At 37.5% G+C, this 25,311-nt stretch overlaps 12 protein-coding genes across 12 annotated transcripts; 9 read left to right on the top strand and 3 right to left on the bottom strand.

Annotated features, from left to right (window-relative positions):
• Positions 1 to 243: 243 nt before the first annotated feature.
• RTC4 (Rtc4p) lies at positions 244 to 1,437 on the top strand (the record flags this gene model as incomplete). Its single annotated transcript, XM_056230665.1, has 1 exon — positions 244 to 1,437. One exon carries the CDS (start codon positions 244 to 246, stop codon positions 1,435 to 1,437), a length of 1,194 nt encoding a protein of 397 aa, XP_056084561.1.
• Positions 1,438 to 1,675: 238 nt separating this feature from the next.
• Positions 1,676 to 2,137, top strand: GIS2 (mRNA-binding translational activator GIS2; the record flags this gene model as incomplete). The annotated part of the gene is made up of 1 exon (XM_056230664.1): positions 1,676 to 2,137. The coding sequence occupies one exon, from the start codon at positions 1,676 to 1,678 to the stop codon at positions 2,135 to 2,137; it is 462 nt and encodes a 153-aa protein (XP_056084560.1).
• Positions 2,138 to 2,359: 222 nt separating this feature from the next.
• FOL1 (trifunctional dihydropteroate synthetase/dihydrohydroxymethylpterin pyrophosphokinase/dihydroneopterin aldolase FOL1) lies at positions 2,360 to 4,834 on the bottom strand (the record flags this gene model as incomplete). The annotated part of the gene is made up of 1 exon (XM_056230663.1): positions 2,360 to 4,834. The coding sequence occupies one exon, from the start codon at positions 4,832 to 4,834 to the stop codon at positions 2,360 to 2,362; it is 2,475 nt and encodes an 824-aa protein (XP_056084559.1).
• Positions 4,835 to 5,137: 303 nt separating this feature from the next.
• SIP3 (Sip3p) lies at positions 5,138 to 8,848 on the top strand (the record flags this gene model as incomplete). Its single annotated transcript, XM_056230662.1, has 1 exon — positions 5,138 to 8,848. One exon carries the CDS (start codon positions 5,138 to 5,140, stop codon positions 8,846 to 8,848), a length of 3,711 nt encoding a protein of 1,236 aa, XP_056084558.1.
• Positions 8,849 to 9,116: 268 nt separating this feature from the next.
• On the top strand, positions 9,117 to 11,387 carry DSL1 (Dsl1p; the record flags this gene model as incomplete). The annotated part of the gene is made up of 1 exon (XM_056230661.1): positions 9,117 to 11,387. One exon carries the CDS (start codon positions 9,117 to 9,119, stop codon positions 11,385 to 11,387), a length of 2,271 nt encoding a protein of 756 aa, XP_056084557.1.
• A 280-nt stretch (positions 11,388 to 11,667) lies between these two features.
• ATX1 (copper metallochaperone ATX1) lies at positions 11,668 to 11,889 on the top strand (the record flags this gene model as incomplete). The annotated part of the gene is made up of 1 exon (XM_056230660.1): positions 11,668 to 11,889. The coding sequence occupies one exon, from the start codon at positions 11,668 to 11,670 to the stop codon at positions 11,887 to 11,889; it is 222 nt and encodes a 73-aa protein (XP_056084556.1).
• A 305-nt stretch (positions 11,890 to 12,194) lies between these two features.
• On the top strand, positions 12,195 to 12,683 carry LTO1 (ribosome biosynthesis protein LTO1; the record flags this gene model as incomplete). Its single annotated transcript, XM_056230658.1, has 1 exon — positions 12,195 to 12,683. One exon carries the CDS (start codon positions 12,195 to 12,197, stop codon positions 12,681 to 12,683), a length of 489 nt encoding a protein of 162 aa, XP_056084555.1.
• Positions 12,684 to 12,996: 313 nt separating this feature from the next.
• ORC5 (origin recognition complex subunit 5) lies at positions 12,997 to 14,433 on the bottom strand (the record flags this gene model as incomplete). The annotated part of the gene is made up of 1 exon (XM_056230657.1): positions 12,997 to 14,433. One exon carries the CDS (start codon positions 14,431 to 14,433, stop codon positions 12,997 to 12,999), a length of 1,437 nt encoding a protein of 478 aa, XP_056084554.1.
• A 200-nt stretch (positions 14,434 to 14,633) lies between these two features.
• On the bottom strand, positions 14,634 to 21,299 carry POL2 (DNA polymerase epsilon catalytic subunit; the record flags this gene model as incomplete). Its single annotated transcript, XM_056230656.1, has 1 exon — positions 14,634 to 21,299. One exon carries the CDS (start codon positions 21,297 to 21,299, stop codon positions 14,634 to 14,636), a length of 6,666 nt encoding a protein of 2,221 aa, XP_056084553.1.
• Positions 21,300 to 21,666: 367 nt separating this feature from the next.
• On the top strand, positions 21,667 to 22,620 carry YIF1 (protein transporter YIF1; the record flags this gene model as incomplete). The annotated part of the gene is made up of 1 exon (XM_056230655.1): positions 21,667 to 22,620. One exon carries the CDS (start codon positions 21,667 to 21,669, stop codon positions 22,618 to 22,620), a length of 954 nt encoding a protein of 317 aa, XP_056084552.1.
• A 273-nt stretch (positions 22,621 to 22,893) lies between these two features.
• On the top strand, positions 22,894 to 23,946 carry PDR17 (phosphatidylinositol transporter; the record flags this gene model as incomplete). Its single annotated transcript, XM_056230654.1, has 1 exon — positions 22,894 to 23,946. The coding sequence occupies one exon, from the start codon at positions 22,894 to 22,896 to the stop codon at positions 23,944 to 23,946; it is 1,053 nt and encodes a 350-aa protein (XP_056084551.1).
• Positions 23,947 to 24,404: 458 nt separating this feature from the next.
• Positions 24,405 to 25,250, top strand: IST1 (Ist1p; the record flags this gene model as incomplete). Its single annotated transcript, XM_056230653.1, has 1 exon — positions 24,405 to 25,250. The coding sequence occupies one exon, from the start codon at positions 24,405 to 24,407 to the stop codon at positions 25,248 to 25,250; it is 846 nt and encodes a 281-aa protein (XP_056084550.1).
• Between the last annotated feature and the right edge of the window lie 61 nt (positions 25,251 to 25,311).

Genomic DNA, 25,311 nt, shown 5'->3' with positions numbered 1-25,311 from the left:
GAAAGTAATAGCGTGGTGAAACAAAATAATTACCGGTAAAGCAGAAGATTTGCGTAAACGTCGGAAGCAGCCACAAACGTTTTTACATTGGGTTCCTTGATTGATAAAGTTTCACTTTTTTTTTTTCTATATAGCGTCGCTAAAAAGGAAAACCTTGAAAATGCATCGATGAGATCAAAGTAAAAAAGAAACTGTATGTTTTCTCGAGGCCACGATATTAATTTTTAACGTGATTGCACAGAAATGGCTGGACCTAACGTGACAGTCAATCAAGCGAGGAGAAAAGGTGTCTACTTCACAAAGAAAGGAAATGCTGACAATCTACTGCTGATGAAAAGACAGGGAAAACATGGCATACAAGATGCAGAGAATGATGGATTATCAAATCGCGAAGTCTCTACCCCTGTGATAAAGCGTGCTAAAGCAGATGATATCTTCAAAGGCGGAACAGAAGTGGAAAAAAGCTTGTCTACTGCTACATTCGATAAGGTTTTGAAGCCGTCCTCAGATTCCGAAATAGAAGCTGCTAGGAAACCAAGAGAAGAAGAAAAAGAAGAGCAGGACATTTCTATATCGTTGATACAAAATCTGAAAAGCGAAGATATTGAGTCCGTCAGATGCAGAAGCAGCAATCTCTTCGACGGTAGGAAATTACTCTTGGAGGCTGAATTGTCAGCAGCTGAAGATAATCAAGTCTTCTCATCGTCATTTCCTGAGGAGAAAAAGTTATCCTTACAGAGTTGTTTGAGTTCCAGGGAACAGATAATCAAGAAGCTTCAAACAAGGAAAGAATACACGGGCAAGTTTAATCTTCCACCCATGCTGTTTTCAGATGAGCTGCTGAACGAAATAGAACCCTTCATGCCCATTGTTGTGGATATACTGAAGGGTAGGGTATCGTCTGCCTATTATTTCAAGGCGAAAAATGCATACAAAGACTCAGAAAAGGCCTACTTGTCTGTAGATGAGTTCAGAAAATTGAACTTAAATAGGTTCACCGCTGGCTTTTATGGCCTAAAAAGGCAACTGAGAGTTGGTGAAGAGATCTCGAAGAGATACAGAAAGGAACTTACGCACGACCAACCTGCAACCTTGAGATGGTGGGGGGTAGCAGATTTCTGCAATTACATTTTGGCCCCGGAAATCCTTACGTCCTTTTGCATTCACCAATTGAATCTCTACGGCAAACTGCCACAGGACAAACATACAAAGAATCAACGCGACAAGAAACAACTTTACTATGACCCTGAAATAAGAATGCTAGCGTACGATTTACTTGAGGATACCGTCGAGTACGGCACCACCGTAGCGGATTCCGACCCGATAGAGCAATGGGAAGTCGCTATAGAGGAAGATCGTCTGCGAGAACTAAACCTCGACGTACATGACTATTCCAGCAAGCGATGGCGAGTGACTATGCATGACCAAGCCAAGTGATGGATGTCCATTCATTACCTGTATAACATAATAGAATTTACTATAATGGCCGGAACCACTGTATCATGCGACACGAAATGCTGAAAATTTTTTCTTTTTTATCCCGGTTTCTTTTTTGGCAGCGGTTGTAATAAGCTCATCGATGGGTTAAAGAAACTTCTTCTGCGTTGGTGGGCAATTTAAGAGTATATTGAACAAGTTTTTTTTTAAATCAGAAAAGGAGTAGAACAAAAAAAAGATGTCCCAAAAAGCCTGTTACGTTTGTGGTAAGATTGGTCACTTAGCCGAAGACTGTGATTCCGAAAGACTGTGTTACAACTGTAACAAGCCAGGTCACGTTCAAACAGACTGTACCATGCCAAGAACTGTCGAGTTCAAGCAATGTTACAACTGTGGTGAAACTGGCCACGTCAGAAGCGAATGTGCTGTACAACGTTGTTTCAACTGTAACCAAACCGGTCACATCTCCAAGGAGTGCCCTGAGCCAAAGAAGGCCACTAGGTTCTCCAAGGTTTCGTGTTACAAATGTGGCGGTCCAAACCACATGGCTAAGGACTGTATGAAGGAAGATGGCGCGAGCGGTTTGAAATGTTACACCTGTGGTCAAGCCGGCCACATGTCCAGAGACTGTCAAAATGACAGACTTTGCTACAACTGTAACGAAACCGGCCATATCTCAAAGGATTGTTCAAAGGTTTAGGTGAAGCGTGCAAGAAAGAAAGGAAGGAACAATCATTTATCATGCTATATTTAATAGGGGGGGAAAAGAAAGAGAGACAATTAAACTGAATAATCAGAGTTTATTTTCTATATCTTTTTTATATTTCGTTTCATTTGTTTTCTCCCTTGGTTATTTTTTGACGATTCTTTATTATGAAAATATTACAAAACAGAATTACATATCTAATCTATATAACTAACCTTATTCTGAACCTTTATAAATAGCATCTGCTAATTTAATGCTCTTAGAACAATTTTTTACGTCATGGACCCTAACCATGTCACTACCAAACCCAATACAAGATGCTACAACGGTTCCGGTAGCAAAATTCCTGTCCTTTGCGTCCACATCTTTCGTTATATGCCCAATAAACTTTTTACGCGATGGACCTAATAAAACAGGGATATTTCTGAGGTTAATATACACCCGAGAATCTTGAGAGTTCATGATGAAGGAGTAGTTCTTTAAGAATGGAATTTGCCTAATAATTTGTACATTTTGTTTCCAGTCCTTAGCAAATCCAAGCCCAGGATCCATTATGATTTGCCAACGCTTCACTCCACTACCGATTGCTTCAATATATCTTTTCCCAATTTCCTGGCCTATATTCCTAATTAATGTTGTTCCATCCTTCAATTTCTCTAGCTGCTGGATGTCTGTGTTGTTAACAAACTCTTGTTGAATACATTCGCCTAATACAGGATCCTCATAATGCGTCAACTTGTTCATCGTTGAAATATCACCACGTGTGTGCGACAGAATATAACAGACTTCTGGGTTTTCTGCAATTACAGAAAACATGTTGCCATCGAACAGACCTCCAGAAATATCATTAATAATATCTACTCCAGCTGCAATAGCCTCTTTAGCGACATTAGAACGATATGTATCGATGGAGAGTATGAGTTTCTGCTGTGGCAAGTCCGAGTTTTCCCTAATGGCTTTAATTAATGGAATTGTTCTTTGCATCTCTTCTGCCTCAGATGCCTGAATGGAATTGGGCCTAGTGGAGCACCCCCCAATGTCAATAATCACGGTCTCATGCAAATACAATGCCTCTTTGCACATTTTAATAACATATTTTAATTGACTTTGAATGTCTGCAAAGTGTTCACCTCCGTCTGAAAAGGAATCTGGAGTAGCGTTGAAAATACCCATGATATATGTGGGTGAAATGGTAATTCTTTTTGCTTCCCCAGTAAATTCATCAATGTTTGTAACGTTTTTGAATTTCAAGAATCTTGGTTCCGCACCGTCACAATAAGGTAATGGAACTAGTTTCCATAAGTTGTCCTCATCATGTTGTTTCTCGTATATTTGTTCTAAATGGTTTACTATAGGCTCCGCTGTCACAGGATGAAGGTGACACGGTGATATCAGTTCACATAGCGGTTCAAGAACAAAAGTTCTCTCCAACATTCTTGGGTGTGGTATATTCAAATCCGGTTCATTTATTAAGATATCCTCTTCTGCACTATTAAGGTACATGACAATGTCCAAATCTATTGTTCTTGGACCGTTATCAAAATGCTTCACTCTTTGTAATTCTTCGTATTCAATTTTTTTGCACAATTTTAACAAATCTCCTGGAGTCAGTAGAGTTTTCAATTCAACGCACCCATTCATAAAAGCAGTTTGGTCTCTGAAGTACATCGGTTCACTTTCAAAAATAGATGAAACATTCAACAGTTTAACTGTTTTTTCTCTTGATAACAGCTTCAATGCCATTTGAATGTGTTTGAAACGGTCTCCAATGTTCGAACCGAATGCTAAAAATGCTCTTTTCCATGTATCTTTGTCTCCTACAGAAGTGTTTTGCGATGACGGTAAGTCAAAATTAGCACTGGAGGTTTCATAGGCCTGTCCACTTCCAGTACCTTTCATTATTCTAATATCCCTAGGTTCTCGAATACAGCTCACACCAACACCTTCTGTAGCTGTAATTGCATTTAACTTCAAAACTTTGACTACAATTGGTGAATCTGGAAATCTTTGGAAATACTCGTTATACGCAATAATACCTGATACAGATTCTACTAAAGCCTCGACTGTCTTGAAGTTTGATGCTTCTACGAATTTGACAACTTCATCAATGACATTTTGTACTGGGGGTGCCAATTCGGCTTTCTTTGGCCAAGGCAATTTTATGTCCAAAGTCACGTACTGCTTCCTAAGCCTTTCAAAAGTGAAAACACCAATTAAAGTCAACATTTTTAGCTCAGATATTTTAACAACGTCAAATTCCTGTGATTCTGGATTTTTTCTTTCCTGTTGAATAACACAAGAAATGCGATCACTTCTAATGTGCGTCGTATCCGCCTGCACTTCCAAATTCAAGGATTCAACACCGGAGTATTTATCCATAACGAACTGAGACACTGATTTGGCCAAATTAGAAACAGATCCCCAATTTTTTGTTTTACTAACAAATTTTGTCAGATCACGAGAAATGGCTGCGTAGTTTAGGGAATATTTTAAGTCATCTGTAGCCGCAGATTTACTAAAATCTGTACCCATATCTAAACTTAACAAACATTTTTGAGGCATTAATTGGTTCCAAGAATCAGGTCCCAGAACCGTATTCATCTCTAGTTTCTTGATGTGCACATAATCCTTCATGCTGTTCAGTGATACACTATGTCTTGCAGAATTTACCGTTGAAAATAGCTTTGACATAGTCAAAGACAAAGGTGCAAACTTATTGATTGAGGGAAACGATATCACTTTTACTGAATTTGCATTTGCTAAGGAAAAAAAACCTTGCTCTATCTATTTGCGATGACCTTACAAACAATTATCAAATTTTCCAATTTTTTCACTTTTATGATGAATTTGCGCAACGAATCCTGCGCTACTGAAAATGACTTCAAAAGGAGGAAAGTACACGTGAAATTTTAAAGGCATAGCTACAATAGGAGACTATATGAGTAGATTTGTTGGCACACTCAGTGTATTGCAAGGATATACTGCTACAGAATTATGTCCATTGATGGAAGCGATCCCAAAAAGAGGCAACTAAGACTCATATCAGTGGCATTTAAAGAAGCGTCAATTGATTCACCATCCTTTCGTGCATCTGTAAATTTCTTCCAAACCAGAGTGGATGCGCTAGAAGATTGGATAGAAAAGACGGTGGACTTTTTTGACCAGAAGTACAAGGTGTCGTTTGAGGATTTTCGGCGGGCCAAAGAAACTCTTTTATCCCAATTGTTGCCTTCTCCTGCCTTGCTGAGTAATGGGTTTGTCAGTAATCAATCGTTTACTCCCAGACTGATTGACGGCTTCAATAAGGACTATTATGATTTCTCTATGAAGCTGCTAAAGATTGTAAAGGGTGATGATTCTAGCCATTCAACTGCTCTGTTGGAACTTATGACTAATGCAATTGAACCATATACAAATATGAGAAAAAATTTTGATTTTTACCAAGGTAAATATGACAGCATGTTGGCATCCTACCAGGCCATAAGGGTTTCCAGAACCAGTTTGGAACCCTCTTCTATCAAAGGTGATGCTTTGCAATTATTTGAAGTTCAAAAAAGTTATCTGAAAGCTTCCTTAGACCTCATAAGCGCAATATCAGTAGTAAAATTAAGTTTAGACAAATTCATATTAGAATCGATGAAAGTATTAAAATGCCGGAGCATTTTTATAACAAAGGATACTGGAAAAAAAATTGATTTATCTCCCTCTATTAACGATTACTTGGATAGTTACTCCATATGGGTAGAAAATTCCATCGAAGGTTCCAAGATCTTAAGTTCTGATATCAGTAGTGCTAAAAAGCAAGCGTATGGTTATACACTGAAAAGAATTACGCCATCCAGTGATGTTAGTGACTATAACATCAGATCGATACATTCTTCGAAGCTACTATCGAGGGACACACAGGCACCCGAAAAATCGCCTGAAAAATCTGGATGGCTTTACATGAAGACTCAAGTAGGGAAAACAAATAGAGAAATATGGGTAAGAAGGTGGTGTTTTCTGAAAAACGCTGTATTTGGGATGTTCCTTTTATCGCCCTCAAAGACCTATGTGGAGGAAACTGATAAGTTTGGTGTCTTTCTTACTAATGTGCGGTATGATCCAGAAGAGGATCGAAAATTTTGCTTTGAAGTAAAAATCTTTGGCAATAAAGCGACAGATTTGCATGAAAACATGTCAAAGGATATCACATTGGTTTTTCAAACTTCCAATTTTCGAAATTTGAAATCATGGTTAGTTGCATTTGAAACGACAAAAAAGTATGTTATGAATTTACAGCATGATAGTCTTGAATATGAACTAGCGTTCAAGAGGTTTTCTCCAAAATTTTTTGAGTTCGCCTCTAGTACGACAACTTCCATAGATCAATTGATAACGACGTTTGATAAAGAAACTGAGTCCTTATATGACACCTTGAATTGTTCTATATCTGAATATGATATTTTGACTTTAGGAGAGGAGAGGGTATTCCAATTTCAAATGCCTGCAACACCAATATCTACTAAAATGACACAGCTTGCTATTTTATCCAACTTTCTCACAAAGGGTAGTTGGTTCCCCAATGCTGTTCTTGCAAATATATGGGGTACAACTGATTGGAGTGAATATAGTATACTACCAAGCAGGGGGAAGAAGCCTTCCTCGCTGTTAACAAAGGACGGAAAGAGGCTTCCTATAAGAAACTCTACTATATATCCCCATTATTATTCTAATGAGCTGAAGATCATTGATCTTCAATTCAAATCGCTGGTATTTTCTCCGGACCAAAGATTGGAGAAACTACCGGAAGATCTTTTACTTTTTAAATTCGAAGCATTTTGGTGTCCCAACAAGAAACAAAAATTCTCAGCAACCTGTTTTTGCACGAAAGACTACATTTATTGCTACATGAACTCTATGGAATTTATTTGTCTTACAAAGATCAATCTAGCTGAGATTGTTTCTGTAGAGGCCGACAAATCATCAGAAAAAACTCTAAAACTTTATGATGCCAGCGGTTTACAAATGACTGCTGTCATTTTATTTGCTGACTATAAACTTGTTGCATCTAAGCTGCAGTATCTTCTGGAAAACAAAGCTATAAAAAATCCAAATAGTAACGAGGAAATTTTAGTGAAATTTGAGCAGATGGAAAAGGAGTTTCAAGAAAAAAACCAAGAGGAATTATATAAGACAGAGCAAGAAGAAAAGTCTAATTATAAAGGGATGACTAGTATGGCCAAAAATATTAGATCACGTGTGACATTCTGGGAGATGCCTGATGATGCATCTTCTTTGTTGAAAAGGCTCAAAAAACTTCAAACAGAGTACACAATTACGTATCATCACGAGTATGACATATCCAGTAAAGGACTGGCTCATATATTGTTTGGGGATAGATCGAATGTCTTTCCAAAATGCTTATTTCTAGCAAGAAAAGATAGGAAGGAAAACGTTAAGTCGTTTTGGCATAAAGAAAAAGGCATTAACGACAAACAACAACTAGTACGGAAAATACCGTTCCAATTGGATATTACCGGCAATTTTTTAAATACTAGAAAACATCATGGAAATGAAGAATTCAAAGTCATCTTTGCTACTCAGAGAATTGTCAATATCGTCGAGAACAAATATTATGAAGTTGACTTGGATCCATTCTATATCAAAGTGCCATTTTGTCATTTATTAAGAGCTTCAGTAAAGTTTATTATTACCGAGTCATACGATACTGACAGTCATCTGGAAATCAAACTGAATATGACGGCAAATAGTTCTTCACTTCATGTTTTGTACAAACTTGAGTACGTTGACAATAAGACTGGGGAAACAGTGAAAAAGCTATCTTTGGCTGAAATAATATGCCAAAAATGGGTGTTGAAATTTGCGCATAGCGAGTTCCTGCTGATAAGAAAGGTGTTACGATTCTATTTAGAAAAAATTGGCAAATACGGAAAAGTTATTAAAGCCATCAAACTATGCGGTATTATAGGTCTTTCCGGCAGCAAAAATGAAGAATGTGCTGCTGACAGAAGTGATAAACCCAAGAAAAGCGATAAATCTAAGAAAAGTGAAAGTATGCGATATGACATTAAGTATTCTTGTACTGTCCTTTTCTTAATATTCATTAAACTGATGGTTTACAGGATAACTAATTTAACATTTGTATTCATTAGAATACTGATCGGTATTTTATTATTATGCGCAGAAAAGTTTTCTCGGATCAATCGAACGATGGTGGTTGGCCTATTAGCATCTATCGCGATCAGTACATTTTTGTCGGGAAGGGCATCTGTTTCGTACTGGTCTGTAAAGAGAGCTGAAAAATTGTTTAACGATCGTCTGGGATCAGATAAGTTCACGATACAAAGGGCCATTTACATAAGTGATTTGGACCTACTGACCAGTCAATTGTCAGTAACACCAAATAATCCCATTTTCGAAAAGTTCAGTGGGGACAATTTCAATAAGGACTATCAGTATAGGGAAACCCGAAAACAGTTGGCTATGAGGAGGAATGAGCTGCTGGTTGAACTAAGGATACTTCAAGACATGGAGAAACAATTAGTACATGGCGACTATGAAAAATTTTTAGTGGAAGAAGTAAACAAGTGTTCGTTGGTGTCGACAGAAATGGCTGATCTTTGGTTGAATGATACTCAATTGCGTAATTACTGTTCTGTCTGTAATGAAGAGATCGTAAAGTTGGGGTCGTCAATAATATGAGTAAATGCAGCCCTTATGTGACAAGTAAGCCTTAATAATCAATGACAGACATCGATACGCTCACTAAGCACTAAATAATCTTACTGACTTTATAGCAGCTACTCTTGCCGTTTCGTCTATAGTGATACACCTTGGACAACACGTTGAATCAAGTAAGTGTGCCATAATATGATCTTCATTTTGAATGGTTGTTTAGTTTTTTAATTTGTCATAAAGGAAGTAGTACAGTTCATTCAGCAGCTGACATCACGTAATTCCTGGATTGGATATGGAATCTCTTTTTGATGATAAAGAGGAGATCATACGCGAATTACGGAAGGATCCTTTGATAATTAAAGATGACAACCAAATGGTCAATGGCAGCGGGCTAGAACTCGATTCCAATGACTTACTGCAACAAGAAGCACTCCTAGCTAATGAGTTGAATACATTAGATAACTTGAAGACACTTTCAATTCTCATAACAGAAGTCAAAACTAATCTAGACCTATTGGAGCTAAGAAATTGCTACTATTCGCTACAATCATTGCGGAAAAAGATGCGTAATAATACGGCTTTCATAAAGCAGAGCTTCAACTTTCAGCAATCCATATCCTCATATGTTGACACCTTACATTTAGAACTTGTTACTGCATTGTATACAATCCTCACCGGAGGTTTTTGGAAGATCACCGAGAATACCATTCATTTTACGCCCACGGTGAAATGGGGCAAAGACAAAGTCGATATTGGGTACGACACGTTTATGAACTTTTTGGTTCAGCAATATTTTCCTCAGGGTGTCCTGGATAATCAAGCCTGGATCATTTCAGATATGTGCAATGCTGATTCTCAAGAGCAGGTAAGAACGAAATTATATGCCATTTTAAAGGACTATATGCATCTATCCAGTGTTGTAAACATGATCAAAAGTTCAATTTTCATACCTGGGAGACAGATTTCATATGATCGTGAGGAAGGTATGCTTATATTCTCCAAATCTTCGTCGCACGGCCAGAATAATGTCTCCACTGCCTTAGCGAGTTTTGAAACTGTATGTGATTTTATATTAGATCGATTAGCTTTGAGAGACATGAAGACTTTAAGTTTTGAGCTAGGACACTTATTTAACACGGAGTTTACCAAATTCGTCAAAAATAATGCATCAATAATTTTGGACTCACTAGATTCACCACTCAAAGTCCTGGTTTCTGCGACAAATAACAAATTGATTAGGTTGGCTTCGGAATCTAAAGTCACTAATTGGTCGTATTCCGGGAAAGAGATTCAAGATTTGTTGATGAATAAACAATTGTATTATAATTTATTACTGGATAAAATTCTTGAATCGCATATTAATGACATAAGAAATATATTTGAAGATCCAAATAAGAGTTGGCAAGTTTTAGAGACAGTTGGGCTCCAACGTACTTCTAGCAGGATTGATACGATAAGCGAGAATACAGTGAATAACAAGGATAGACAAGAAGGGAATGAACAACGCACCACGGCACCCAAAGACGATGATTGGAACTGGGAGGTAGATGATGATGCTGATGCCTGGGGTGATGAAATTAACGTAGATGTTGATGAGGAGGAGGAAAATATAACACAAGGGATGGAAAAAGAACCGGAAGTAGAAGAAAATGCTTGGGACGAAGCGTGGGCAATCGACGAAGACGATAATGTAGATGACGCTCCCCTTGCAAATAAGAAGAAACCGTCGAAGGTTCATAATATAGCATCATTCAGTGAAGGCGGTATTGAAGTTACGCAGTTACCAAAACTGTTTTTGACAATTTCACAAAATTTCAAAAGTTCTTTTACAGATAGCCACGTTGATGAGCAATACTTTGCATACAAATATAACCTTTTGCAGACATCATACGTGGCTATGTGCACAGCTAATATTTCACACAATTGGTGTCAATTATATGTGGATATGAGGTATCTAATAGAAGAAGATGAAAAACTATATAGGATAAAGGAATTGACAAGAAACTTGCTGGAAACTAAATTGAACATGAAGTATCGTACTGTTTTCAAGCTAATCGAGCTTCAGCTATCTCAATTTCGTGAAAATGAAAGGAACCCATCATGGGATACCACCATGGAAAAACTCCTACCATATATCTTGAAGGAAATCATCTATCCGCTAGAGAAAATAAAAGGTGAAGAAGGCACCCGTTATTTATTATCCTTCCTGAACTTCTTGTACAACGATTGCGTGACAAATGAAATTTTGAAGTGGCAGATAATCTCTGAGGTCAATTCAGAAAATTTAGGTGAGCTTGTGTCGTTACTAGTAGACAATACTGAAATACAATTCTTAACAAACGAACGCAGTTACAAGAATATGAGAGAGAAGTTCGCGACAACGGGCAAGTTTCTACCTTTGCATTTGAAGGAAATCATGGAAATGTTTTATAATGGTGACTTTTATCTTTTTGCAACTGGTGAGCTTATTCAGTGGATAGAATTATTATTTGCTGATACACCTCTACGGAGGAATGCTATTGATGATATCCATGAAATCAGGGGTGCTACTCTAGATGATTAAAAAAATGTCTAAACATAGGATAGGTTATATAATCGTATAATGCATCAGTATCTTACATTTTACGTGTGCGTAAGCGGTAAAAAAATATACGGTGTGCTCTTCCATTCTCTTCAGCTTTGGAATAGATTTCACGTGGTGTGGTGTTGTTTTTTTGGGTGCAAAGTTAGCACATCCTGGGGTCCATTTTTGAGTATTGTCAAAATAACTTCAACATTTTCAAAACAATACGGAATCAAAAATTGAACAGTTCCATTAACAGGAGATAAGTTCATCGTACGATATGGCAGAGGTGAATCATTATCAGTTCAATGTCGTCATGACTTGTTCGGGATGTTCTAGTGCAATTAACAAGGTTTTGACAAAATTAGAACCAGACGTTTCAAAAATAGATATATCACTTGAACAGCAATCAGTGGATGTATATACCACACTTCCCTATGATCTTATTTTGGAAAAGATTAAGAAAACCGGAAAAGAAGTCAAAACGGGGAAGCAGCTATGAAGGAGAATCAAGAAAGCTAGTCTAGTCTTTTACCCTACTTCCCATTATTCCTGGTGTAATTACTTAGATACATTACGTAATCAATATTCTCAATAATTAACTTGCAAATAGAATGCAGCATATTCTTCTCTAAATACTCCAATTATCGTCCTCTTTCGTTATTCTATTCAACCTCTTGCTCCTGGCTAATACGAAAATCTCAATCTTGGGTTGAGAGGTCGCCTCATGAAAAATCAAAATTTATTCGTTCATGTCGTATCATTCTTGAAGGAGCGACGAAAGAAGATATTCCTATACAATTGACAATGGATTTCGACAATTTATTAAATCTGGAAGAGCAGTATTACCAAGAAGGTTTTAGGGAAGGGCAAAATGAGAACATAACGCAAAACTTTCTGGAAGGCAAACAGTATGGCTTACAAGTAGGCTTTCAAAGGTTCATTCTTCTGGGGCAAATGGAAGGTTTGTGCAATGTTATAGAATCTTATGGCCTACAAAATCCCGTACTCGTAAAGAATATACAAACTATTCGCACTTTAATGAAAGATGTAAAAATGAACAATGATGATGAAAGTGTGGTGGAGTACGAGAAGGTATTAGTAAAGTTGAAGAACAAGTTTCGGACAGTTTTAATAACGCTTCAACGATTGGTTAAAAATGAAAAGAAAAAAGGCCTGACATTTGAAATCTTTGAAGACGTTTCAAAGACCATTGCTGGAGAAATCAAGGGTTTTGTCGAAGATGAGAATACCGCTGAAAGAAAAAATACGCAAGACCAGGCCCAGTCTTGGTAAGAATACTAAAAATTACGAATTTACTGGATTGTAAGATAGAACAGGAACGTAGAACGTCTGTCGTAATCCAATTGCTATGAGCGTCCGACACGGTACCCTCAAAAACTCGTTGATAGATCAAAGAGATTACCGTTACACGTCTTTGAAACTACATATCAAAATTCAAAAAAGAATCCTGCTAGGGTTAAGAATGTCAGGGTTCCCTTAAGGGTATGCATTCTATCTAATTATGTATAAATATTTATACAAGATAACATTATTTTCAGAGTTTCAAACCTCATCACAAGTGTTGAGTATTCTTCGGAAAGATTAATCATTCGTGAACATCACTGAAGTAATCGCTAATGTCAAATTGAACGGACTCCGATATTTCCTTAATAATTTCCCAAGGAACATTTACCTTCCATCTAACTTTAGGACTCAAATAATCGATATTTTTGTTCATCGTTGTAGCTATTAGTTGCAGTGTATGCAATTCTGATAAATTTTGAAAGACCTCGATATTTGCTCTCATTAATGGTTCCTCACGAAGAGCTGATAGAGAGCCACTCTTCGCCTTTCCCTCCATAGGGAATATAGCTTGGAAAATAGCCAATAATCTCTCAATGGCAAATAAAGAAGGCTGTAAGTATCTTGGGTTGACTTCCTTTTTCTTTCTTCGTCCATAAGCTGCTCTCCCTTGTATGATACGCGTTTTCCTAGAGAAAATACTTGCATCATATCTAGGCTCCAAATACGAACAAATATACGAGGCTATAAGCAGATACTTGGAGATTATTGATAGATCGTAAGTTTGGTTATTCTTAAGATTATCCTGTATCATATTTACAGCACTGCCATCTTGTTCGTTTGTACCCAAACCATCCCCTGTGCTTATAAATAGTTTGATTGCACTTTTATAAAGAGTCAGCGGTTCAAATATATTCTCCTTAGTAATGTGAGAGACATATTCAGGCCACTTAAAGTCAATCAGATCATTCAATGCAAACATATCGTTGCCTGTATACGAATGAAATGCCTGTACAATCAAATGAATGAAGTTCGCTGCTACGCTTTGGAATTGGTCATCTGTGCAATCCGTTATCCGTTCTTCAATGATGCGTTTACGTAGACAAGAATCCTCTACTAACTCACCACATCTAGTCACTAATATACTAGAAACTTCATCAACATTATACCTGGGGAACATCACAGTTGGAATGCAATGTGTGGAATACCTCTGCAAAAAAGACGTCTCTAACATCGTGTAGATAAACTTTAAATTAATTTTCGAATCTGTTGGAAGTAATTCATTTAGTTTGATATACTTATTAAACAACGCCGCATCCAAATCTTGTAAACTATCGAAGCCATCCAGTACTAAGAATAAACAAGCATTTTCCTGCAGAGAATCATATTGGGCGAAGATGTTATGCAGTGTTTTGACTAAAAGAAATGGTTCTTCAACCTGTAAAGGATCATAGTCCATGGTGGAAACGTTCGGAAACAATTTTTTTAATTTATACTGTACAGTCCGTGCTATTGCTTGCAATAAGGGTTTCCACGAAACCAATTCGACAGGTTCCAGCCATACCGCGTGCAAGTCCGGATTAGCTTTGAAATACTCCTTTAGGGTGTAGGTCTTTCCTGTTCCGCTGTAACCTTGCAAAATTAAATTTGAAGGCGTGATACTCGGATCAGCAGAAATGTATGATGCAAGACATTTGGCTTGATATTCTCTAAAGGCAACCTCGGGAGTGATAACATTCATTCCTTTTTCCATGAAAATAACAAAACTTCTTTGAAAAGGAAACTAGTTGCAGTCTCAATTACCAGAAAGAATTTTTAAACTTACATCTAAAAGGTGCCTTCTATTGAACATGTATATATATATCTTATATAAACTTCAGAAAAAACAAAAAGTGGTTTTTCTCTTTTTTTTTTAACAGTCCGCAATGCAGGTCAGATCACTCAGATATTCAAGTCAGAAATGGAGTCAAGTAATAGATCAAAGTCGTAGTACTTCGCCACTTGCTTGAATACATTTAGCTTTTGGACAATGGAAACCCTAGGAATACTTCCTTCCCATGCCCCTGCACATGGACAGTGTGCGCTCATATAATCACGTTTCACTTTGTGACATCTGGAGCATCTCAAGTCTTGAATCAAATAAGACTCAATATCGACACGTAGCTTTTGAATTAGGTGTTCTTGTAATAATACTTTGTTAAAACCTTTATGGCATCTAACACAGGAAAAAATCGATTCAGTAGCTGCCCTACAAAAGTCAATGTCAGAGATGAAGAAACAGTGTTCACATAGAAAGTCTGGCACTACCAAGCTTGAACTTGGATTTTTAAATTCTGCTACCTTAGCAAACTCACGTATTTCAAATATCTTCAAAAGTTCCTTTCTTAAACCTCGTATTTCTAGAGTTGTACTCTGTGAGAATAACATAATATGGCAAAGTGACTTGACGAGCTCCAAAAGCGGATTTTTCATGTTCAGATGGGAGCCAGGAAGGATGGGTATAACATAATTAGCCTCGTATTGTGGATCCAAAATAAATTCTTGCTGATTTCTGAAAAGCTTTTTAATTCTTTTCATTAAAGGTTTGGAAAAAATATGGGAGAACCCATTCAATGAGTTTTCATCGCTATCTTCTTTGTCTTGCTTCTTAGCGGTAATTATCTGAGTGGGTCTTTGCGTCCCTACATTTAATTGTAAATAGCTCTGCTTGGTCTTCAGCATACTATCCAAGATTATCATCATCCAATCCTCAAATTCTGGTTGATATATTGGTGATAAAAATTTCTTTAATTGCCATTGTGAAAAGGCAGTATATTCCTGCTTTTCTTTTTCCTCTATCTTGTCACATGCTAGCCCACTAAAGTTGAATTTATCCATCCATATCAGCAGATCCCAATAACGTTTGATATTTAAATCCAAATAACTAAACATTGGATTTGTTCTAACTGCCTTCATCATATATTGACTGTAAGCATAACAGGTTTCAGGCGAATATTTGTTTGTTTTAATTAAAATTTGATTCCTGTCTGCATAAACAATAGTGGAGCCAAGACTACTAAATTCATTCACTAACTGGAGTAATGCCTTTTTAGTCAAGTTATGAACGTGATATTTTAGCAAACCGTCGAATAATTTTGCATTCGGATTTTGAACCCAACTTGCTAGAGAGCTGACCAACAAATCTGCGGTCGCGTTCTCCTTAAGAGCTTCATCCCACCAATCCTTTAGCATGCTTCTCAAAACATTTAATGCGTCATTAGAAAAGGCATCCTGCACAAAGTCAGATGCAGAGTTGCTGTCAGCATTTTCTTCGCCTATACCGGTGTTACTATTAACCAAATCGCTGCCTTCTGCGTCATTGATCAATACAGATGTCAGAATTGTGTTCACTGTCAAATTGTCAACACTAACATCTAGTACCACATTATCATAGACGTTTGAGTTATTGATCTCGGGAAATTTCGAATCATTCATGATCCATGATGTATTTAAATCAAAATCGTTCTGAATACCACCATGATCCGGCAATGGAGTTTTTTCATTCCACCAGAGCACAATGTTCTCGTGCTTTAGCCTTCTTGCATATAGAACATCAATAACGTAATCCATATTATCTAGCTTCAAATTGCAAATTGGAATGTTGCTGTATTGAGACAGTTTGATTAAATGAGAAACCCAAGAACCACTTGATAAAATGTGATTAACTAATTTTTTTAGCAATATTGATTGCCAATTAAGTTGTGGAAGGGAAATTTCATTTAGTGAAAGCTTAATAATTGGTATCTGATTTAAGAGACGGATTGCGTTCAAAATCTTGCCAATGAATGGTGATTGTAATAAAAGTAAGAACTGTAAGCCTTTTTCTTCCTTTAATTTGGTAGTTTCTTGGGATAATCTTCTGTAAAGTTTTGAAATATCTGTAAAATACGCAAATTCAAAATTCACGTTTTCTTTGATGTCAACCAAGTAAGAGAATTTTTTAACTTTAATCTTCTTTCTGTCGTACATTTGTTTGTATATCTGTTCCAAAGATGCAGCACTTATTTCCTGGGCTTGATTGGATGGTTTCAAAACTAGTATAGTGATGGTGCTCTCCCATGACTTGAATAATGAAAAAAACTCATAACCAATTGATGTCGGAAAATGTAGCAAATAGCTAACATCCATTAAAAATCCACTCAAATACCTCTCGTTTTCCGCCATCGAAAGATCTTTCATCTCAAAACCTTGCTGTATCCCCTTACCCAATGCACCCATTGCTTTAGAACGGAATGTTACTGATGCACCCAAATCCATAACTGCTCTTTGATGAGGTGCAATTGTGCCCTCAAATACACCAAGTACATTTTTATCATTGAAGAAACTCGTACAATTTTGTTTCTCATCGAGAAATACAGATTCCGGTAAAGTTATTTTGAAGAGTTGACCACCTGTAGGATTGGATATTTTTGCATTATTTGGCAATAATGCGGAAGATTTTTCAATGAGACAGTTTTTGATCTTTTGTAATGGTATCGTACGACTTTTGAACTTCATGTAAATAGTTTTTGGTATGCGAAATGTGATATTCTGAACCTTTCCGTTAATCGTTACAAATACATCCAAAGCTCCTGGCTCAGCAGATTCTTTATACTGTAAGACCTCCCAAGTGGAGTTTGCGTATGATTCAGCTTGTTTCCTGATCATGCTTCCTAATGCACTTCTTTCACGCGCGTTGTTCGTATTACCGAACAGTTGATCTCTACGTTTTTTATCTCTTGTTTGAATTTTCCATTTAATCTTTTGGTAATTTAGCCATGCCACATAGTCTTCATCCATTGAAGGAATATTTGAGGGCAATACTGGGGGTTCTTCCTCATTTCCTAGATTATTTCTCCTTCTTTTAGATCCAGTTTTTTTTTTGGTGGACCTAGCTAATCTGATTTTAGCATTTTCCTCTTCTAAGTTTGGCTCAAATAAATCTTCAATATCCTTTATTTTGCCCATTTTTGGTATATCTTTGGTCTTGGTAAAAAATTTACTTAGTGATGTTTGTTTAAACTTATCCTCCTTTGTTGCAATTTTTCTTTTCAGCCAATCTGGATGTTCTACCCTAGGAACAGGGTTAGATACACCTTGTAAAGCTGCTGGGATGGTAATAATCTTCTGAATAGCAGATCCAAGTCTCTCTCTATAATAGCCCCAATCAATAATGGTCCTAATATCAAGATCTTCCAAAGATGGGTCTAGTGTCCATCGCCTTAGGAAAGATCTCTTGATCGAAATCTCTGCTGAAAATATTGCGACCGGAATAGCACGTTCTGTAACAGGGGCATTGAAAGGCTTTGAACTAATAATATATTTACATTGTAGGCCTTTATCTTTAACCATATCTTCACCCAAAAAATCACCCAATCTTCTCGCTGTTGTAATAGAGGTAGACTTTTGCCCTTCATATTCCTTTAAAGTTTTTGACATACTTCTATTTTCACAAATTAAACTGACCAAATCTTCATCTTCTAGCATGAGGCCATGTGAATCGAGAACATCTAGCCAACGATTACACACGTTTGCCACTGCTCCATAACAATCTTCCAACGTATCACCTTCCAAAAAGACTTTGAAAATATCGCTTTGAAAATTTTTAATTAGTTGCAATTCACCACGCCTCTTTAGTTCAAAACCTTTCAACTCTGCAAGTGAACCATCTTCGTTGAAGACAGCGTACCTTTTTTTGATTCCTTTTCCCTCTTCCTTGGAACTAGGTAAGATCATGGCCTTGTATGGGCCATCAACTTCAAAAAAAATCGTGTTTTCACTATGCGTCTCGTATATGTAGTTTAGCGGGTCTTTTAGTTCTTGATATTGATGATTTGTAAAGTTTTGATGCACTCTGTAATTTAACATGGAACATGGGTAGGACAAGTAAAGCTTTTTACCGTTATCTAAGGTAAAAAAATAAGTTTCCGGGAATGATTTCGGTAGAATGCACCAAATACCATCAGTATCTAATTCCAACGGTCTCCCTACTCTTTCCACCAAGCCTCTCGCCATTTGAATGATGGTAGCACCAGTTAAACACGTAATTCCTGCCATTTCCATAGAATACCAACGTGAACCTTTTCTCATAACATATCCATAAAACGAATTCAGAATAACTTTATGGGCCAACTGTAAAGAATCATAAAGTACAATCATTTTTTTGGCTTCATCCTTGCCATGCTTATCAGATGAATCAATTTTGGATAAATTCCCCTTCCAAGTTTTAGCTAAGCCTTTGAACTCATAACGTCTATCACGGAAAGACTTCACTGTATCAACGTAGAATGGATTTTCTCTTTGACAAACAATGGCTTCTCTCTCAACAATTTCTGATACTTTAACCCTGTGATAAACCTTCCTTGAATACTCCGTAAGACGTTTCTTTATGTGATCAACTTGATCTGTGTAACTTAATTCATCAAATGTCAAAACTTTTTTCTTAGAAAACTTGTTTTTGTTGGGGAAAGTTTCATTTTGTAGAGCACGTTTAATCATATTATACTCGTCCATCTTCGATGGAAAAAATTCACCTCTCCAAGCCCAATTTAGCTTTCTCGCACACGATTTACCAGGCCTATTGAAATCACAACTAGCGCAATCACGCTCTGTTTTGATACTGTCAGGTTGTAATCTATTAGTAGTCATGATATTTGGGTACATAGAGGCGACATCAACGTGGTAAATCAATGGTAGCTCATTTCTCATGTTGTTCTCCTTCAGTTCTATCAACTTCTGCGTTATTTGCTCCTTGATTTCCTCAAAATTTGTTACCTTATCCATACTTGATTTATTTTCTACTTCAACGCTAAATTTTAGAGCTTGTGGTAATTCTTGTAACAGTTCATCGATGGCAGTAGGATCTATTTTGAATTCATTCTTTAAATCGCTTCTAAAAACACCGGCTTCTAATGACTCCACATGGCCACCAACGTAAGTCTCAGATTCTAAAAGATGACCATCATAAAACCTCTCAATGGGATCTGTGTGCTTATTTGGTAAAATAATATTGTGCTGGTAGGCCTGAACCATCAATAGCATTTCACATAAAGTACCAGTACCCTTTCTCAATGTTTCATCTGGATTCAAAGGAATAATAGTGCAAAGGGAAAATATGAACGGGTGGACATACTTCATGTAAAGATAGTACGTAGCAACAGCATCAGAAACTGAATATTCAGAAAGATGTTGTGGTTTTTCAAATGCATACGGAGTCATCAATTCGGGATCTAATTCGATCGGATTATAACCCAGTTTAGCTTGAGTGACAGCTTTTAAACCTTGGGAACCCTGTGGCAAATAAGAATCACGCTTTACCCAACGGAAACAATCCATGTGAGAGCAGTACGAGGATTTATATTCACCTTCTGCGTCTGGCGCAAATCCGATTTCCTCGTACATGTCCAAGCCGTGAATTTTACTCCTATTGTGTATGAAAGGCCAATCAAAGAAATCACCATTAAATGTGGAGATAACAGTTGGTCGTACGTCTTTAATATGTTCGAAAAACCTCTGCAAAAGCGCCACTTCATCGTTCTCGTTGAATATAGTAAAGTACCCAGGGTACTCCGGCTTCGGCGTATACTCGAAATCTTCAATATCTTCAGAAATGATCTCCCTATTTGTTATCAAGAAACCTTCTCCATCAATCATATACGAAATCATCATAATTTGATCTACTGCCGAATCCGGAAATTTCAAAGGCGGTTTCGTAGTTTCTATATCAAACGCCATGACCACTGGGTCGGCAAATGCAATTTTCCTAGTATCTTCAATGAACCCTTGTTGTGTGACTTTATACCACTTACCAACCCTGATATCTTTGTCTATAGATACTCGCACATGGTATGGTACATCGTATTCCCTAATGTCCTCGATCAGATGCTTAGCATCAACTTTGTCTGCGTTACTTGTGGCGGCACTGTATATGTTCCTTTGTACTTTTTTGTTGGCATTATCTTGCAAGATGGGCCTCAATATCCTCCTGGCCTCGAATAATTGGTTAGAATTGACAAATGATAACTTGATAAGCGTCTTTTGCAACCCCAAAAGATGGTTATTCATGGATAGATCGTCTTTCTTGAGGACCTGTAAACTTTTAAGACACGATTCTAAGTATTTCTTTACTAGTTCCTCCACATCGTTAACTCTTGATTCATCGTTACATGCAATGAAGAAATATGGGTCATACACAACCGTCGACTTGAAGCTCCCACCTTCTTCATCTAAAAAGTAGAAGTCGACCCCAGAAACACCTTGGTTGGTCGTTACACGTTCCCCATCATTCGAATTGCCGCCGGTATTGCCGCCACCGGATAACGTTTCCTGAGAAATCAACGTCGCATGCATGTTCGTCAGCCACCCCACACGACCTGGAATCATATCTATATCCTTCGCATCAAACTTCCCATTGTATTGAGGCGGTACGTATCTTTCAAACCCCATCGTCGAGTCGATGTCATCGATCTTACTGGCTTTTAGCAGCTGTTGCGCGCTAAGCGCATAATTGTTTGATAGTGAGTTGTACTTGTTTCTAGATGAGTATCTTGCAGTGAAGGATCCACCTCTGTTCTTACTCTTGCCAAACATCGTACGCCTGACTAGTCCCTTGAGAATTCTATCTCGATAGAGGATACTTCATAAGCATCTACTCTTACCAATAGAGCCTTTTCTAGCTAAAATGGAAGAAAGTGCAAGAAATTTACGTGTTTTCGTTACCCTGCGGGAAAATAAGCCATTATGACCATCCAAATGACAATGAATTTGAACCTTGGACTAAAGCTGGCAGCATTTTTGTTGCTTTTCCTTGATGCCAGAGTAGCATATCCAGGACTTTGTATCAGAAGCCGTATTGTTCACCGGAAGAGTTCCATTTGCCGTTTGTCTTTCGACCTTTCCCACAGTTGCTCCCCGCTGCTAAAGATCTATTGCAAAAGAAGAAGAAAAGTATACCAAGATGTCCTATAATCCGTATGCATACGCTACAAGTGAGCAAAATGGCGTTAACGATCGCTTTGCTCACACTCCACAACAGCAACAACCAATTCAAATGCAAATGCCCAGAAACATACCCGTGAATGGCCAAGTTAACCCCAATGCAAACGCAAACGCAAACACAAATGGTGGCGGCAGTTTTCCCTTTCAAGATCCTCGTGGTTCAATGGCATTTCAACTGGGGCAGAGTGCGTTTTCCAACTTTATTGGTCAGGATAATTTCAACCAGTTCCAAGAAACGGTTAATAAAGCCACTTCAAACGCTGCGGGCTCTCAACAAATTTCCACATACTTCCAGGTTAGCACGCGTTATGTGATCAATAAATTGAAGCTCATCCTAATCCCTTTCCTTAACGGCACTAAGAACTGGCAGCGTATCATGGACTCTGGCAAATTTTTGCCACCAAGGGATGACGTGAACTCCCCAGATATGTACATGCCCATAATGGGACTAGTCACCTACATTCTTATTTGGAACACACAACAAGGTTTGAAGGGTTCATTCAATCCAGAAGACTTATACTACAAACTTTCCTCTACCCTGGCATTTGTTTGCCTGGATTTACTTATCTTGAAACTGGGCCTGTATCTTTTGATCGATTCCAAAATTCCAAGCTTTAGTTTGGTCGAACTGCTGTGTTATGTCGGTTACAAGTTTGTTCCATTGATTCTCGCACAATTGTTGACCAACGTAACCATGCCATTCAATTTGACTATTTTGATAAAGTTTTACTTGTTCATTGCCTTTGGTGTATTCCTACTAAGATCCGTCAAGTTCAATTTACTGAGCCGCTCCGGTGCTGAAGATGATGATATACATGTTTCTATCAGCAAAACAACCGTCAAGAAGTGCAACTACTTCCTATTCGTCTATGGCTTCATCTGGCAAAACGTCCTAATGTGGCTAATGGGATGATTTTCAATAGAAAAGGGAAGTAATATACGTACACGCATTCCTTTTATCTAACTCAATATGTTAAATAACTATGTGCTTTTATTCTCGTCCCATACATTTTGTATTTCCTTTTTTATTACTTTTCTCTTGTCTTCAAACAGAGCTAAAAATGCAATAGAGGGATTAAAAATCGCGAAAAAAAATCACGCTTTAAATAGAATTAATTTACATCATTGAATTAAAAAAAGACCCTGGAAAATCACCCAAAGAAATCACAAAGAGAAAGCAACAACGATGGGTCTTTTTTCAAGAAAACGGGACCATACGCCTGCTGTGTCCAAGGAGAAACTTATTCCATGTGATAAGATATTTCTGGACCCACCTGCCAAGTATGGTAGCACTACTTCATTGGAACCACTCAGTGAAGATCAAAATGAAAAATATAGAGCTGTCTTGCGACATTTCGAGGACAAGAGCTTGGAATTGCCGGAAAATCTTAACAATCTTGATGATGGGACGAATGCCAATTCTAGACCGTTGAGTGATTGGGAAAAATTTTGGCTTTCCAGGGAGTGTCTCCTAAGATACCTAAGGGCCAATAAATGGAACACCGCCAATGCCATAAAGGGCCTGACCAAAACTTTGGTTTGGAGGAGAGAAATTGGACTCACGCATGGTAAAGAAGACAAAGATCCTCTAACCGCAGAAAAAGTTGCTGTTGAGAATGAAACTGGTAAAGAAGTTATTTTAGGCTTTGATAACGCTAAGAGGCCTCTGTATTACATGAAAAATGGTCGTCAAAACACTGAATCTTCATTCAGGCAAGTTCAACAGCTGGTTTACATGATGGAGGCTGCAGTAACCGTTGCTCCTCAGGGCGTGGAAAAAATCACGGTTTTGGTAGATTTCAAAAGTTACAAGGAGCCAGGCATCATCACCGATAAGGCTCCTCCCATCTCCATTGCCAGAATGTGCTTGAACGTTATGCAAGATCATTATCCTGAAAGGTTAGCCAAATGTGTCTTAATTAACATTCCATGGTTTGCGTGGGCCTTTTTAAAAATGATGTATCCGTTCCTTGACCCTGCCACTAAAGCGAAGGCCATCTTCGATGAACCATTTGAAAATCATATAGAGCCATCTCAACTGGATGCTTTATACAACGGCCTGTTAGATTTCAAATATAAACATGAAGTTTACTGGCCGGACATGGTCAAAAAAGTTGACGATTTACGATTGGAACGTTTTGATAGATTTTTAAAGTTCGGCGGCATTGTTGGATTAAGTGAATATGATACCAAGGGCCAACATGAAGAATTAAAATATCCTGTCGATATGGTTATTTAATGAACTGAAAATGAGTTTCTTCTTTCTTTTCCCTTTTTCCCGCCCTTCATATATACATACATATATATTATGATAGATGCCACTTACATGTACATGTATAATTGCTGCCTATGTTAAAATTTCTCTTCATATCTTTAGAACTGAGTGGATCGGTTATTCGCACTCTATTGTTCTTTTTTTTTCCCATAAGAAAAAACCTTTTCTAGATATTCGAAAGGGTGCGAAATATAGTACGAATTCTACATAATCAGCATCAGTTATACCAGTTAGAATAGTCAATAAAGCAAAACAAATTGATAATGGCTCCTTCAATGATCCCGTTCAACGTATGTTTAGATTTTATGATTGTCTTTTGGAAGGTTCCAAATATGTAGGAGACCGAGGGTATACTAACAAAAGAAGGATTTAATATATTCTCTAATTGAATGCAATAGATTAAGCTAAAAACATGTTTGAAAATGTGCATTCAAAGGCTAAGATATGCACAAGAAAAGCAGCAAGCAATTGCAAAGCAGTCTCGAAGACAGGTCGCACAACTGCTGCTGACAAATAAAGAACAAAAAGCACACTACCGCGTAGAAACGCTGATTCACGATGATATTCATATTGAGCTATTAGAGATATTGGAACTATACTGTGAGTTACTGCTGGCTAGGGTGCAGGTTATAAATGATATCTCCACCGAAGAACAACTTGTCAAGGAACACATGGAAGATGGTATCAACGAGGCCCTTAGGTCCTTGATTTATTCGATCCTTTTCGTTGATGAGGTCAAAGAACTAAGCCAGTTGAAGGATTTAATGTCCTGGAAACTAAATGTCGAGTTTGTAAATGGAATTATAACAGATCATATCGACGTTCCTGACAAAATTATACAAAAATGCTCCCCTTCCGTTCCAAAGGAGGACTTAGTCGACTTATATTTGAAGGAAATCGCAAAAACGTATGACGTGCCTTACAGTAAACTAGACAATTCTTCGTCTTCATCCTCTTCTAGTATTTCTTCGAACTCAAATGACTCCTCAAAATACGTCAAGGATACTGACGGAGGAGAGCCTATTTTAACTTTAAGTAATGATGATAATGACACCGCAGATGCTAAACACCCTATCACTGTTAAAAAACCCAGGCAGAATAGCGAAAATATAAACAATGAACTTAAGATTCCAAAGGATATAAAGAAGGAAGTTATCGACAAGAAGCAATCCGAAAAGAAAATCACAAGAAGGAAGACTAAAAAAGAACAAGAAAGTGATGAATTGGACGAATTAAAGAAACGCTTCGACGCTTTACGTAGAAAATAAGAAAAAATGTTCATGTATATTTTAATCATCACATTTTTATTAATATCCCATTACTTTTATT

Source organism: Saccharomyces kudriavzevii (assembly GCF_947243775.1).
Source record: "Saccharomyces kudriavzevii IFO 1802 strain IFO1802 genome assembly, chromosome: 14".
In the NCBI taxonomy this organism is placed as follows: Eukaryota; Fungi; Ascomycota; class Saccharomycetes; order Saccharomycetales; family Saccharomycetaceae; genus Saccharomyces; species Saccharomyces kudriavzevii.
This window is presented reverse-complemented; position numbering and strand designations above follow the sequence as displayed.